General features: G+C 46.4%; 1 protein-coding gene across 1 annotated transcript; it reads left to right on the top strand.

The window, feature by feature from the left end:
* The first annotated feature begins 4,701 nt into the window (after positions 1 to 4,701).
* CLDN16 (claudin 16) lies at positions 4,702 to 16,000 on the top strand. The gene is made up of 5 exons (XM_052804684.1): positions 4,702 to 4,825; positions 9,552 to 9,654; positions 9,914 to 10,078; positions 11,162 to 11,353; positions 11,696 to 16,000. Exons 1-5 carry the CDS (start codon positions 4,712 to 4,714, stop codon positions 11,833 to 11,835), a joined length of 714 nt encoding a protein of 237 aa, XP_052660644.1. The 5' UTR covers positions 4,702 to 4,711; the 3' UTR covers positions 11,836 to 16,000.
* Positions 16,001 to 16,671: the final 671 nt, after the last annotated feature.

Genomic DNA, 16,671 nt, shown 5'->3' with positions numbered 1-16,671 from the left:
CTATACACGCCTGCATGAAGCTGGTATGCAGCGACAGCACTGTGTGTTCTCGGTGGCTGCTTTCAGGAAACCCGAGTGGTCACGCATGTTTTCACTGATAAAGATCTTACCACACCCATGCAGAGAGTGCTGCCCAGGTGTTAAAGAGGAGCAGGCCTGTGACTCCTCGCTCTCGATCTAAGGCACTTAGTCAGTGCCTCCGTTTCCCCAGCTCTACAATGGGGTTAGTAATACATCGTTGAGATTATGTGTTTCTCAGGTGTGGGATTTCATAGGCAGCTATAAAACAGAATTTATTGTTCTGAAGAGAAGTTGCATGGTACTTTGAGAGCCCAAAAAGACTGTATTGAAATGCTTATTTTATTATTTATTGCACTGGAGTGATTGAAAAAACTGTTTTAAAGGAGTGTATGAAAGCATCATACCTGTGTGTATAGTATCCATACACACACAGAGTTTCTACTTCCTGATCCTTTAAGCTCGTATCTACTAGAAAATGCCTTTGCTTTCCTATTTTCTTTTAATGCTATATATTGCCTGCTTGAAAAGTCACAGGTTGCTCAGAAGACTTACTGTTTCCCTTGGGGTTACCAAGCTAACTCCAGGCTAAATCCCAGGGTTTTGTGACCATATGAGCATGGCTGAAGTGGTACATTACAGCTGGCACGCTGCTCTGTAATTCATGTGTGTATGTATTTCACGTCCAAGAAGCACTGCTCTGGAGATGAAGACACTTAGAGGCCATGGATGGTGGTGTATGAAGCAGGAAAATGGAGGGGGTACAACCAGGAGCGAGGAGTGGGAAGGGTTGGGCAGACAAGCCCATGGAGTCTTCCACAGCAGCAGAAGAGCTCTTAGGGAACCCCCTCCCAAAGCTTTCCATCACCTCTGGCTCCTGAGCTGTGCCTGTTGGACAAGCCCCTGGCCCTGAACGCAACAGTCGCACCACTGACTGCTTGCTTGCTTGCAGTTAGGTCCATATTTCATACATTAATGCGCAGCATCACAGCTTCCCTCTTGCTTAAGGCTCTCTGCTACACTATATATTAGACACTGTGGAAGTAAAGGGAGGACACAACCCTTCCCTGGTCACTGTACTGCGACCTCATTGGGGTGTTGCTGCAAGAATGGTTTCGTAGGTAGATGGATGAAAACCAGCTATGATCCTCCCAAGACTGGCAGTAGTTTCTATCACTTTCTAACATAATGGCTTGGCTATAATGGAGAGCACAAAGCACCTTGTGTTAATGAGTAATAAAAGCAATCGACCCGTAGTGCATTTGTCTCTTCGCTGGGAGTGTGTGTAGATGAGGTGATAAGGCTGTTACATTAGTGAAGTTATGCTGCATTGATACCACGCAGTTTAAGAGCCCTACAAGGCCAAGCTCTGATGATTAAGTATTAGGATACCCTAATGCTTTTGTTAGTGTCAAAATACTGTAAATGTTAAGTTAGCCAAGAGAATAAGATACAGTCAGCATATATAGTACAGCCTACAAATTCATTTGAAAGCTACACCGAGTCACATCAGCCAGGTTTTAGGCTATACAAAGACATCTTGGGAGGTTATATTGGGAGAGCTGTTTTCCGAAGCTGAGGGGACATCTGTCGTGCTAAGCTAGGAAAGCCGAGTATGATGAGAAACTGCTACAGACTGCTTCACGAACTTGCTGACTTGTTTTAAACAAAGAGTATTAAATATGTACCTTGCCAGTTTCTACTGAATAAGAATATTGTATTCTTTCCAGTAACTCCAGCAGGTTCCATGGGACTGTTTGGAGGCATGGACCTAAAGAAGGACCAGATATTTGATTGGCCTGTCAGGTGAAAAACACAAACCATTGCGCTGCATGCTCTGGGGCAGTCTTACACCAGGGAAAAGTGGAGGATCCTGACCTGCTCTGCTGCTGAGGCCAGGATGCTCCTAAGCCCTGAGCTAGGTGCAAATGGCTGGTGTGAAGCCACTTCCCGTCCCCCAGTGACTCATGGCCAGGGAAGCGCTGGCATCCTGCTCTAGGAAGGGTCACTAGCTTGCCCTGCCCTGCAGGGAGGGTGACCACAGGGCAGTGAATGGAGCTGGGACAGCAACAAGAATTGCTGGGCATGCAAAAAATAAACAAGACCATGCCAGGACTGCCACGACAGCTATGGAGAGTTGAAGCAAAGCACAGGCAGTACTGGCACCTGGACATGCTGCCTTCATCCATTAGTGGAGTTCGCTCCTTGGGCTGACATGCGTGGACATCTAATGTGCTAATCTGGAAGAACAGAGTATGATGTACCCATTACAGAAGCTTAGAAACACCACTCTGGCTATTACTGTAGGCCTGCTATTACTCTGGGAGCTCTTCACTTTCCACCTTGATCATACTTGTATTTGGCACACTTGCACCATGTACCAAATGAGGAAAAATGGCCACATTCTCCCCAGCTGGGCTTATCCTCTCTGAAAGAGGCTTGTATTTGGGTGCAGGATAGAATAAGAAGGCGGGGAGATCCATATGGCTATAATATGTTTCCTGGCTAATCCTTTGCTACTGTAAAACTCTGCTCTTGCCGCCTCTAATGACTTATTTCTGTTTGTGGAAGGCGCTCTCAGATTTTCCAGGCCTTTTCTGAGCTCACCACACCACTTTTTTCTGAGTTACTTCTGATAACAATTGGCTAGGATACCTTGTTTTGAAAACTGGTGCAGCCACAGATTAATTAACAGAGTGCAAGACAAGCATGGGAAGATGATGCACATTATCAGTACCTGTCCCATGTCAATGCAATCTATATCTATGTGGCTAATGAAAGTCATGACCCTTTATGGAACCTGCATGGCCAATGCCCCGTCTCCGTGGGTCAGAACTGTTGGAAACACAATTCTGCCCTTGTCACAGAGAGCCATGAAGTGAAGATCATGGGTGTTGCTGCCTTATATAGGCACTTGGATGCCAGAAAACAGCAGAAAGCATCCTACCCATATAACTGTATCAAGACATGCATCTGGCAGAGAAGGAAGAAGAAAAGTTCCTCACTTGTCAGCTTCTACGAATGGAATTAGAAAACAAAGAGCAGAAAAGCTAAAGCAGCAGAGAGTCCTGTAGACACTGGCTTTCTGACCTGGGACTTTTGTTCTCCACCTAGTGTCTGCTAAAGCATGTGCTGAGGACATCTTCTGCAATGTGACCTCTGAGGAGCAGAGTGATCTGAGATCAAGGCAAAAGATTGTTAACTCTGACGGTAAAACTGCCTTATGAGGTTATGATAGGAATTATGCGGGTTATATATTGTAAGAATAATAAACTTCTCATTGCTATTGTATTTGGAGGGAAATCTCGGAGAAGAGAAAGCAAGCTTTGAGCAGTTCTGTAAAAGTACCGATTGGCTCCATCTGGAGGTGACAGCTGAGATGACAGACACCATCAGTTTGGGCAAGCAGATTGTAAACAGAGCTGAAAGCAGAGCGAGAATCTGCTCCTCAGCCCTGTCTTGAAGACTTGGCCACTAAAGGCAGATCTCCAGCCTTTTATGGCTTCTCTTTTCAAAAATAAACATCGAGGATGTAATGGTTTCTGTGCATTTCTGCCTTTGGGATAGGAGGAATGTCTAGTCCTGCTCCTGGAAGGTGCCCTGGAGCCCTTCTGGGTTTCGTGGCACTGAGAGGAGGCACTGAATGAGAGTCCCCAGCAGCCTGCATCACTTCTGCTTACCCAGGGAGTCCTGCAGGAAAGCAGAAATGTTGCAATGGTAGTAAGTGCGCAGGCAAAATCCAGCCAAACAGAATCTCCCAAACTGGCACTGGCTTGAAAAGTTCAAGATTCCCACATGAGTCCAGGGCATGAGAATTATCTAGATTTGGCTTAAATGGAGAGTAGAATCATAGAATCATAGAATAGTTTGGGTTGGAAGGGACCTTTAAAGGTCGACTAGTCCAACCCCCCTACAATGAGCAGGGGCATCTTCAACTAGATCAGTCCAACCTGACCTTGAATATTTGCAGAGATGGGGCATCTACAACCTCTCTGGGCAACTGTTCCACTGTTACAGAGCTCCATATCTGAGCTGGGATGGTTGTTGGTGTTGGCTCTGAAGGCCCATGATTGCTACCTTTTTCCCTTCCCAGTGACATTCCTGCACTGAACTAGGTCATCAGTGCATCAGAGACCAACAGGGTAACCAAAGGGCCTGGGTTCTACATCGGTTCATTTTACAGATGTTTAGTGCTAAGGCATGAACCAATGTGCATGAATAAACATGCGTGTGCACGAAAGCTGTTCTGTGTGTCCCTTAGCAGTGCTCAAAACTTCTGCCCTGAAGAACAAGTTTTGATTCTTTTTTTTTAATCTCTACTTTGCCAAAACCTGCAACGGTACCTGTTTTCCTTGCAAGTCCAGGACTCCAGTTACCTGCATGCCACTTCTGCACAACCCCATTTCTCTTCAGCCAGGCATGACAAGAACTTTAACTGTGCAGGGCGGATTGGCTGCAGCAGCTTCCGTGGGCACTCTCACCCTCCTCCCACCTCCGTTGCAGGTGAGCATTGCTCCTGTGGCCATCACTAACAGATGGCATTTGCAGAAGGGAAAAGTTTCTGCTGTTCATGGCCACTGGAAGAGGGTAGTGGTGACCTGGGACACTGACGCTCTGCCTCTACCCCAGCTTTAAGATCAAGGGCCGGGCACTGTTTTTCTCACTGACCTGGACTTGCTGATCACCTGCTGACATGAGGTTTTTCCTCCAGTATGTGGGCTGTTTCTTTGCTTTTTTCTCTACTGGGTTTTTGATAGCATCTACCTGGACAGACTGCTGGATGGTGAATGCTGATGATTCCCTGGAGGTAAGATCAGGGTGAGGAGAGCCTGATCTCCAAAGCAACCATGTCCTGGAGAGAGGTTGGTTCCTGGTATCATTGCTCCACTATCATGTACTTTTTCCCTGTTGTGCTGGATGAAAGTGAATGAAAATGAAATGAATGACTCTGGCAAGAGCAGGGAAAAAGTGGTATTTTCTGCAATTCTCTCTGCCAGACTTTATTATCCAGACTCTGCTCTCACTTAGTAAGTTCAGGAAAGGTCTCCAGGCTCTAGGTTTAAATGTGCATAAACTTAAGTACTGTTATCCTGTGTCTCCAGCCTGCATGGATATTTTGGAAATATTTCTAATTCTGTAGGTCAGACTTCTTGGTGAAAAAGTCCGGCGTGCACACCTGTGCTCTGCCAGTCTTTTTCTTAACAGCCATTGAGCTATAGGGCTAGCAGAAATTTATGGGGAGTATGGGGACTAGAGTCAGATCCAGCACTCAAAAATATCTTCTTGAACTTGTGCAGACATTAGCACTCTCATGTTAGAGAAAGGTACTGGCAAAAGTAAACTGCAAACAACAAGGTAGGAGAATGCCACACACATGCAGGCTGTGCCCCAGAGATTCCAGATCCCAAACCGTTGCCATTTCTCCAGCACTCAGTACTGCAAGTTTATATTTTTCTTCCCAGAGCAGCCAGCACTTTCTGCACGTTTAAGGGCTGCAGGTCCATAGTGTGGGAATCTGCTCTCTGGTAAACTGGATACTTTATGCAGTGAAGGTAAAACACCTTCCAAAACAGAGAGTTTGGCTGAATATATCAATCAGGAGTAAACTTTCTATCTGCTATCCAGCATGGGAAACCAGAAGAGCTCCTCTGCACTCAGTGATTACAATGCAATGTTTAGGTGCGTCATCAAGTGATGAATTATCTGAGAAAAGGCTGAAAGTGATTACACTAAAAATACCTTTTTTCTCTATGCCACAAGAAATCCCATTAATCCGACTGCCAGTCCCACCCTGGAAGGTGGTTGTAGATGCTGAGGTGGTCATAGATCCAATGCAGTGAGGTTGCTGATGGTCAGTGTGTCTGTTCAGTGAGCCACTTCTCAGGGAAAACAGTGTGCACCCACTGACGCTGGCTGGGATATCACTCTTTGTTTATCATCTTAATTTAGGAGATATTTTAGATTCATTTTAGGAAGATGCAAATCACCTGGAGTCAGCTGAAGATATCAGTATACTCAGAAAAGCCAAATGGATCCCGGGTTGTGCCATCATTTCCAAGAAAAACAGAAGAGGGAAACCCAACTCCTGAGCAAAGTGAGTCCAGGAAAGATCCAGTCCTTTACCCTGAGGCTGTGTAACCTTGTCTTCTTGGCACAAAGGCACCTGCGCTGGGCTGTCACAAAAAGTGCTCCATTAACACCCAGTTTGGTTATTAGCAGCCACTACTCTCACATTCCTGTTCCGAGTGTGAATACTAAATAATGGAGAAAAATGCCCCCAGCCTTAATACCTGACCGACTGATCTCCTTAATGGCCCAAATGACTCACTGCCTCTCTAAATAGGAGAATGCAGGTAAACCATCCACAGCCAGAAAGGCATGGAGTCTGCAGTGACTCCTGTTTTCAGCTAGAAAAAGGGTAATTCAGGCAACTTTGACTTCAGGAGAAAGGAACTCCAATCGTCCAGCATAGAAAGTTGCCTGGCTTTGACCCTGGCCCTCAGCATGTGGGGAGGAGGAAGCCCTCGCTGTGGTCCCACTGGAGAGGAGCAGCCCAGGAGAAAGAGGCCAGGGAGCGTGGGACCAGCCATGGGGACCCCAGCCAGCGCTTAGCTCTCACAGCCCCTTGCCTCCCCTTCAGAAACAACCAAGTTATGGCAACACAGAAAGTGGTTTAAGCTGGTGCATTCCGTGTGAGTGTCAAGACAAGCCTGGGTCAATTTTTGCAGTAGTTTGTGCTGGAAAAAAACCATAATCTGCTTCCCAACAAGCACTGTATTGTGTACACAGTCCCTCCCTGTTGCAGGCGGATTAAAAATATTACCACTACTGTTAAACGCTGCCTGTTTTACTCTCGTGCTGGGCTTGTAATCATTGTATGTTGGCATCTTTTTACAGTGCGGTAAAACACTGTGACTAACATAGCTCACCTGTTTGTTTTCTGTGCTTTCCCCAGAAGGGGAAGTGCTTCTGTCATTTTTTTGTATTAGAATTATTTTAATATTAATTATACATTATGCATAGGATATAATTATATATATATTACAGTCATTATGCAGTTTATGTTTCACATGCATACTTGTGTTAGGGAAAGCAGGTCGTGGCAATGTGTTTCGTAATCGAAGTGGGAGATGAGGAGTTTGGCCGTGATGCTTAGCTTCTTGGGGAGTCCTTGGCTGGGTGCCCAGGGAACCCGGAGCAGATTTGCTATGGGGGGAAACAGGGGACAGGGAATTAGCGCTGCCAACATGGTGCATGGGCCCAGCCATGGGATGGAGAAATCCATGCCCCCACATGATGCCCCAGCCAGCCCTGATCTCTCTTCCATTTACAGCAGCGAGTTCCTGTGTGCCTGAGGGTCTGTGCTGTCTGGGCAAGGGCAGACGCCCAAGGGTGGTTTGGGAGCAGATTAACAACCAGAAGGACAAACGGTGCACAAAGCAGAGGGGAGCAAGGGATGGCCAAGGAGGTTAAGAAGCAGATAACAGAAACCAGAATAGCTCAGCAGTGGCTCAAGCCAGCCATAGGTCCCCCCTCCGATGTCTGTCCCCATCCCTCCTGCACCAGGCAATGAGACATGTATCCCTGGCTGTGCATGTGCTGCACAGAGATGGGCTGATCCCTGCTTCTGCCCATGTTCAGCACTAGCAGGAGCAGGTGACAACTGAAACACCCCAAGAAACACAAAACATTTATTAAGTTTTTTCTAATCTGGGAAGGGGGTTGTTTCATGAGCTAGACCATGATCACAACTGTTGCACCTTAAGACCTCTGTTTTCATTGGAGGCTGACAAAGCCTGGAATCCTGTTAGTCTCTTTATAAATAATTTAGATGAAGAAGCTGCTTGTAAGATTTAAAAAACAATACTAATGCGAGCAAGCGAGGAAGTAACTGAGAGTATTAGCTGAATACAGAATAGTATGAATAAGCCTAGGGTGGTTTGGGAGGAACATGAGGTGATATAAATACAAGTGGAACACAATGTAATTTAATAACAATATGCTAATTTCAAGCACAGCCTGAACGGTGGTGAGTTAAGATAGAAGAGGAGCTGCAGCTGGATTAAGAGGGCCACGGTAAAAACTTACATCCAATATAAACATGGCAAATTGTTTTACATAACATTGTTCTCTTGAAAAACACAGAAGTAATGAAATCAGGTTTTTCCAGCACTGCTTCTCATTTTTGGGGGGGATATTTTTCATTAAACTTGCCCTGAAATTCTCAGAAATTGTAAGTAGTTTTCATCTTCATGAAGCAAAACGTGTAGATTGTTTTCATTCAAAGATAAATAGTATCTTTTTTTGCCAGTCTGAAGTAGTGAGTCAATTTTCAGAGAAGGTGTGCAGTTTGGCTCGGACACTGTATTGTGGAGAAAATACTGCAGTTGGCTATGGACTTCAATACATCCTGAATGAGACTTTATTAAGTGGCTGAGCTGTGTTATTATCTGCTTTGTGATTTACCCGGTGCAAGAAAAATGAATTGCATCATCCAAGCAAGCCCGGTCCCCTTCCCCTGCATGAAACCCATTCTCTGGGAGAGCTTCTCCTTCCATTAACTGCAGCGGGTGTCGCTGGCAGCAGCGGGACAGGCTGGAGTCCAAAGCTGCACTAACATTAACTCTGCTCCTTGTATGAGCAATTCCAGGAATGTTTTAGAGGTGCTTGTTGCCATATTTGCATTGGTAATGAAAATACCTCCCATATTAAAGTGATTTATGGAAGGCTGGGCTGGGAATGGTATCTACAGCTTCAGGAGAGTGGAGACATTAGCCACGATGCTACTGCAACGTCTGGCCGAGTCTGGATGTCTCAGCGATGAGTGTGGCTCGGGTACGCATGGTCCCAAAGCCGGCAGCGTACTGGGAGCCCCAGGGCCAGGATCAGCGCCAGCTGTCTCTCATTTTCCAGCCAGTGTTTATGGTTGAGTCAGTTTGGGGCAGCCCTCTACACGCGTCTGGAGAGGGGCTCACATCCACACCTCTGCTCTGCAGCAAAGCACTCCTCTACCATGCTGTGGCCACCTCCCATTGTGGGCGTCTGGCTCCTGGTGCAACGCCTGCCCCACCAGTAACACTCCCCTCTGAGCTGCTGCTTCTTGGCAGGAGGATGGTGTAAGGGGAGCATGGACAGCCAAGTCTCAGGTCGTCTGGTCCATAGCCCTGCCCAGCTCAGCCTAGACAAGCATTTGGCAAGGAGTGATCAAACCTGCTCTTAGATCTCTCCTGTCAGCCACCCCCCAGCTCCTCCAGAAATTTCCTTCAGAATTTTTATCTTTACCAATAGGAAGGGGTTTTTTTCCTCTTGTCCAGTCTGAATTTCTTCTGATCTAATTTAAAACCATATACTGGGGACACAGAAAACATTGTCCTTTTTCTGTATCCTGCTGCTTTTTTTCTTCTTCAAGTTAAACAACTCCAGTTTGCCATTGACGTAACTGGACCAGGATTTCTGTTGAAGGGCCTAGCTGACCATCTGATGTGTTGGTGGATATATAAACTTACAGTCTTCTTTCTCTTCTCAACCTGCAGGTGAGTACAAAATGCCGTGGCCTGTGGTGGGAATGTGTGACAAACGTTTTTGACGGGATCCAAACTTGCGATGAGTATGACTCCATCTTCGCCGAACACCCTGGTATGTAAGAGTCAAAGGTGTTTCTACAAGTGGTGGGGACACCTGAGTGCAGACAAAAAGAGCATCTGTTCTACTCAGTGACAGATAATTTGGTGCACATACCTATTAGAGCCATGTTTCTTTTCTCAGTAGGTATTGCTCCCAGGGGAAGCTGGAGAAAGCTTCACCCCAGAAAAAAATGTTCCTATGGGATTTGACCCCATTACCCACCCACACTTCCATTCCTTGTGCACTAGAATGATCTGCTTTTGTCCTGCAGTGAAGCTGGTGCTGACCCGAGCCATGATGATCACAGCAGATATCCTGGCAGGATTTGGATTTCTCTTTCTTGTCCTGGGACTGGACTGTGTGAAATTCCTTCCCGATGCGCCGCTCATCAAGCTCCGCATCTGCCTGGTGTCTGGAATTACGTTGCTCATTGCAGGTATTCCCCCGCTGCATCCCCATCCTGCAGGACACTCTTTAGCAAAGGGGGGAAGCTTTGAAGCCTTCTCTTATTTTGGGGAGAGGAGTTGGTGATTTTCTAGAGGGTAAACATGGGGGAAGGATCTTTATTTGCTTTATTTGCGCAATATACCTTCCTCTGTTCACTGCCTGCCCCTAACAGCACATAGTTGAGTTTATCTGCTTTCATTTCATGTATTGACCAGGTGACTTGGTTCTGAGTTGACTGACTTCCATTTACTGCTGTTTCACTGTGAGGAAGTCAGTGTTGTTGATAAGGCAGAGACCTAATTGCTGAAGGACTAGAAAGTCCTGGCATCCTGGTTTGGTTCCTGGCTCTGCCACAGATTGTGTGACCTTGGGCAAGTCACTTAGCCCGAAATCTGTGCAGCCGATCTCTAATAAAAGGATAATAACACATCTGTCCCTCCTAGGTGATAAATACCGAACTGACTGAGGTGCTTTGCTGTTACAGCCACTGGGAGAATTTTAAATGCCAAAACCAAGTAGACAGCCAACTAGGTACCAAGTAATTTAATTTGACTTTATGTCAATATCGAACATCTACCTCTGCTTCAGCGTAAGCAGATTTAACACATAACTCACCCCAGCCACTGGGAGCACATGTAAAATACTTTGAGAGGTTCTTTCACGCATCCTCCATTCACCTCCCAAAGTTTGTCTGAAAAACAAAGTTCTGAAAGTCAAAACAGATTAGAAAATTAAATTCTTGAAGCAACTTTACAAGTTGATAAACAAGCTGAGAAGGGAGGAGCTTTCTGCCTTTTACTGCAGAAACCTGAGTGCTGCCAACCAGTGCTGATGGTGTCCGTGAGGGCCAAGCTGCGAGGTACAGCCTCTGCCTGACAGCGCTCCAGCTGATATCAATAGGAACCAGGGTGAATCTGCCAAAGTTACTGGGCTGAGACAAAACAGGGGTCAAAACCTGTCCATCCTAAAGTCTGACCCAGCAGACAAAAGGCTATAACTCCAGATTGTATATTGGTCATCTCCTCATGGTCCATCTGGGAGCTCTGTGTGGCACCTCCCTCCTGTCCTGCAGGTCTCCCAGGCATTACCGGCTCGGTGTGGTACGCCGTTGATGTCTACGTGGAGCGGTCCTCTCTGGTCTTCCACAACGTGTTCCTCGGCATCCAGTACAAGTTTGGCTGGTCGTGCTGGCTTGGCATGGCGGGGTCACTCGGCTGTTTCTTATCCGGGGCCCTGCTCACCTGCTGCATGTATCTCTTCAGAGGTGAGGAACCGTGGCAGGGCTGAAACACAGTTCAGAGATAGAGCCATCGCTCAGGGCCTGCTACAGGCACACAGGGTGGGGAAAGTCCTTCAGGGACATTCTTCAGGGTGGTTGCTCATCCCCAGTAGCAATATCTTCAGCTGTAAAATGGGAATAGTGTTATTTCAGCAGCTCTAGAAAGCACATCAAGGTGTTCAGGTGGGAGCTGAGGTGTAAGTATGACATAAGATGTGTTATTATGTCATATCTTGGAGTGCTGCTTTCTCTGCATTTTGAGGCTTTGCAGCTGCATGTCACCAAGCATTCATTAGCAGATCCTATTTCTCTTCCTGTGCCTCACAGAGACCGGCTCTGGAAGACTCCACTCTGCTTACTCCTTGAGGAAAGGCTATTCCTCAGCTGGGACAATCGTAACAAACGTGCATTTGCCATCCTCTCAAACAGCTACTGCCAAAATGTATGCAGTGGACACAAGAGTGTGAGGATGAGGTGAGTGCTCCAGAAAGAGCGCTACTTCTATTTGTAGTGGATTGCACGAAGACCCAAGTTCCTGTGGTTGTGATACAGATGCAAAGTTAAATTTCAAGGATGTACTGTATGCTACAATGTTTGCACTATGAGAGCTTAACCCTCCGCCCTTCCTACAAGAAAGTAATCTCTGAGGAGATCTTGCTTTAGGGATTCCTGTTGTCTTGAGTGCTGAGGCCGCTTGCAGAAGCACCAACTGAAATAACCAACGCAAACTCTTTCAGCATTTAGCTCAACACTATCGGCACAAGTGAGTTAAATCAGCCACTCCTGGATCAGACCCCAGTGTTCAACATGAAGACCCCCAAACTGTAAGATGCCCTGTCTGGCAATGTGTTGACAGAACATACAAAGCAGAAAATACAGGAGAAGAGAGGGACTGATCTTCTGGCCAACACCTGGATCCTGTGCACCCAGCATGGGGGTCTGCTGCTCTTAAAGGCAGCTGGCGAGTTCAGCAGAAGATAGAGAGCTGTGTTAAATGCCTAGCCCTCTCTTTGGCCCGTGAACCTCTGCACTGAGGAAACACCGCAAATTCAGGTGCATTCTTCCCTGCAAAATACATTCCTTCTCAGTAAGTGTTAAAATGCACATTACAGATGCTCTAGACTCACTGAGATCTGGAAATTGCGAGCTTCTTTCTGCTTAGTAAAAATTTTGCCTGGTCAAAGACAAAGTGAGTGAAGATCCAAGATCTGACCCTGTGCATGACAATACATCTATACCAGCTAGAAACTAGGATAAATGATAGTAAAATCTATTGTTCCTTTCTATCAAAAGATATTTAAATCCAGTTCAGGACTGCTATACCCTGCTGCAATCCAAGCTGCCATAGGCTGGGTGAGACTAGAGCACCAGCCATGTCTTCACTAGGGTGGGTGAAAAAAACCCCAGTGTGGTTTAACATGTACCCTAAGAATGGATGCGAAACTTCTTCCATGCCTTTCAAGGAAAGAAAAGCTGAGACATAGTTTTCTTAGGGTTGGTAGGAACTGCCCAAATCCAGTCCTTTCTACCATGGGCACCACATCATACTGTCATGGGCACCAGGGAGTGAGAAAATGCTCTCGGCACAGAGATATACCTGCTCAGGAGGAGCGGAGAAACAACAGCGGAGTCTCAGGAGGGTGTGCACACCCGTCGGTACTGAGGCCCCACCAGAGGTAGGCTTCCTCCAGTGACCGCTTGGTGGGGGGACTGGATGGAGAAACTCCCTTCCTACCCCCAGGCAATATGAAGTGAAACCTTATGGTATGAGGACCAGAGGGAGACGGGATGGCTGTGGATGGAGTGGACTGCGTCCCAGAGGGTACCTCTGATAGCCCCTGCAATGGAGGATGAGGGGCCGAGTCCTCTCATGGATTGTCCTAGAAGCAGCATCTTGGGCTGCAGCACAGAACTGACCAGCAGTGGTAAAAACATAACCCAGTCCTGACATGGCTCCTAATCAAGTAACACTCAGGCCCTGGGACAGACGGGACAACAGCAGGTCCATATGGCTTTGCTACGGGCTCAAGCACCTCCACAAGGCTCAGACCATAACACAACCATCTCAGCAAGAGCCCTTGCGGCAGCACTGCTGCCCAGGCAAGGGAGGCTTTGTGCCTGCAGAGTTCATGCTGCTTTCGTTGGCAGACATTTATATTAGCCAAACTGAAAGCAACTTATTGCCAACAGATGAGCTGTATTGAACAGATGTAAACACAGTAGGAGAAGTGATGGAGGCTTTTTTACAAAGTCCTGGGACATGAGGAGTACAAGAGTTATAAGCGACGTGATGAATTCACGGATTACACCAAGAATGCATAAAGAGATCTGGAGGCGATAGGAATTTCTGCCTGTTATTGCAGGAAGCTGCATCCAGAGCTTTTTTAAAATTTTTTTTAACTTTTTCACAGTCACGTCAGAAACATGTATTTGCTGTGGGGCTTTTGGGGCAGAAGACCTGGAGCTGGTATGCCATGCTGGGGGAAGGAAGCTCGGGGGATGTTTGTGGGTCTGGTTTCTGGGCTGTGCCTCTGCTCCCCTGCTCCTTCAGGGATACACCTGGAAGGAGAGGAAGGGCAAACCCGCTGCAGAGGCAGATCTGTGCATCCCTGCTCCTCTCCAGGGAGGCCAAGGCTGCCTCAGCCTCCCCACAGGAGGAGAGATGCCCTGACACCGCGGGCTGCCCCAGCCTGACTCACCCAGCGCAGAGACGCTCCTCGGGAGGAGGTGCTGAGCAGACATCATCACTTGGACCAAGATCCCGAATCAAATCCTTCCCGGACAATGCAGCCAGCACATTAGCCCTCACCACTAACACTCAGGGGCAACCACCAGCCTCTTGTTGCTGTTTTCTGTAGCTTTTTCTGAGGCATGAAGATTATCTCTTGCTGGAAGATTTATTTCTTTTTTAGCAGAGGAGAAATAGTCTGGGATTGCCTGCTAGCCAGGTGTAATTGCAGATCTCAGACCACTGATTTCTCCTGTTCTTTTTCTCCTGTAAACTGCAGTTGAGGACACTTCTGGGCCTTTGTCCTAATGGTCTTCAGCTTGTTTTAAGGTGCTGGCAGGTGTTTTGTGACTTGCAACGCGTGGGTCACACCAAGCAGCAACTCACCAGACACTTCGGGATTAAACATGTATGCCCTGGTCAGGGGTGAATATAGAAGATTGGGCTCATTAGTCCCTCCAGCCCTGTGCTCCTCCTGGGAGTACACAAATAAGGCACATGCATACCCCAAATACTACCTTAACTCAGGGTGCACCATCCTTAAATATACATGTATACAAAGAATGTTGCATAAACATTTGTGAGCCTTTCTCTTCTTCAGTATCTATGTAGAATAAGGGTTAATTCTTTAACCATGCTTCTGTTCTAGTCACACGCTATGATACCTTCTGAGGATCTATCTCCTGTGCAAGAGGACTAGGAAAAGGTCACAGCAACCCTTAGGTTTGCTGGGTTAATGTTGTGTAACAGTCAGTCCAATGCTGCATTGCTTCATTATTCAAATCCTGCTGACAGTCTATCTGATGTTTTGATCACTTGTTAATATTTAATTGTTAATTCACTGTTTGATTTAATTCTGACTCTGATTTCATGACTGCAATATTCACTCCTCATTAGCTCATTACCATGCCACAATGCAGATCTATTTTGGTTGTTTATTCATTAGCAAGAAACCTCCCAGAAAGCACACAGGATTTTTTTTCTTTCAAAATCGCAACCAGTCCCTAAGGCTAAAGACGTTGCAGGTGAGCTCAGATATTAAGATATTTCCTTAATACCTACCTACATCCCATTCAGCAGCAGCCTGCTAGGAATGACAATAGACTGACTTTGCCTTCCTGATGGCCACTGATGATTTACCAAGGCTCTTTGCTCAATTGCAATTTCCAGCTGAGGCCCAACATGTAATCCTTCAGTGCCAACCGCCTTTTAGGTTTCTCCAGATTTTCACTAACTTCCAAGGAGTATTTTTGTATGTTTGGGCATCTCAGTCCTGTTGCTTCATTTCCCAGGGTATAGGCAGAGTCAGGGACTTAGCTGAGAGCTGAGATTCTTGGGTTTCCTCCCTGCTGTACCCACCCTGTGGTGTCTCCTTGAACCTGGGGCTCCCCATCGCCCTCTCCACTGGCAGCATACAGCTCAGTGCAGTCTGCCAGGCCTCTGGCTTGTTGCAGGTTATGGAAAATTGCAAAATCTTGTAGGTAAGCTCTTTGCTAAGTTGATTTCATGCCTTACAGATAGGTATTGATTTCCCATTTTGATACACACAAGTGAGAGAGAGAATAAAACAATGACATCTGCAATGGCTGTCCTTTTCTGCATGCAATATTTTGTGCTCTCACTACCTCGATCAGCTGTGTTCATAAGGACTCTTAATAACTCCGGCTGTAATTAGGACCCACTGTTACAGTGACCTTGTCAACTAGACTATCTCCTACTGCAGCTGCATGAATATTTCCCAAAATATGGATTTCTTGCCTTTTCACACACACTGTAATGTGATTTTGGTGTGAATTCAGTAGATCTGAACAACTATTTTCAGTAGATAAGAATGTTATTTCAGAATTCTGTTTTCCTTACATATTGTAACATCAGTGAGATATAATAAATGCAGTTGCCTTTGAGTGTCGTGTTTCTCTAACCCACATCCAAGTTTCGCCCAGAAAGGTGCTTTGCCAGGTGACCTGCTCTGACTCCTGTGAGGGAAATCACTGCTCTCCTGCAAGGACACACAAAAGGCAGCAGCACAAACAGGACCAGCCCTTGGGAAAGTGGGATGTGATTTCAGAAGCTGCCCAGACTTTTGCTGATAGCTACAGACCTCAGACCCCAGTGCATGCCTACAGCAACAGCCCTTCAACAGCTGTAGACGTTATCCCCAGTTTAGACATATCTATTTATAGTCATTTTATAAACTTTCCAAGAGAGAAAAGTAAAATTCCACCAAGAAAGCAAGGTTTTCTCTCTCAGCTGGGGCTGGACTCCCACAGTTTGCTCTTCTGCATCTGTTAAATATTGTGACAAGCGATTAATGACCGAAATACTGTGTCCAAGCACTGTTACACGAAGCAGAGAACAATTTTCTCCCGGTAGCTCTTGGGTCCCTGCTGTAAGATGCCTTTGAGTGAGAAAGGAAAGAGCCAGACTTGTGCCATCTAGTGACCCGAAGAGAGCGAGCATCTGTCCCCGGCCTCATCCTCTTCCTCCCTACACAAAAGCCTTTAGCCCATAATCCAGTCTTCAGATGACAATAAAAAAACAGATTAATGAGCATTTATATTATTTTCACATCTTT

This window comes from Harpia harpyja, chromosome 12 (assembly GCF_026419915.1).
Source record: "Harpia harpyja isolate bHarHar1 chromosome 12, bHarHar1 primary haplotype, whole genome shotgun sequence".
Classification (NCBI taxonomy): domain Eukaryota; kingdom Metazoa; phylum Chordata; class Aves; order Accipitriformes; family Accipitridae; genus Harpia; species Harpia harpyja.
This window is presented reverse-complemented; position numbering and strand designations above follow the sequence as displayed.

Excerpts from the sequence above, each read along its gene's own strand:
- CLDN16 (XM_052804684.1), top strand. The coding sequence starts at position 4,712 with ATGAGGTTTTTCCTCCAGTATGTGGGCTGTTTCTTTGCTTTTTTCTCT. Across the intron at positions 4,826-9,551 it reads ATGCTGATGATTCCCTGGAG|GTGAGTACAAAATGCCGTGG; the intron begins GTAAGATCAGGG and ends CTCAACCTGCAG. Across the intron at positions 10,079-11,161 it reads AATTACGTTGCTCATTGCAG|GTCTCCCAGGCATTACCGGC; the intron begins GTATTCCCCCGC and ends CCTGTCCTGCAG.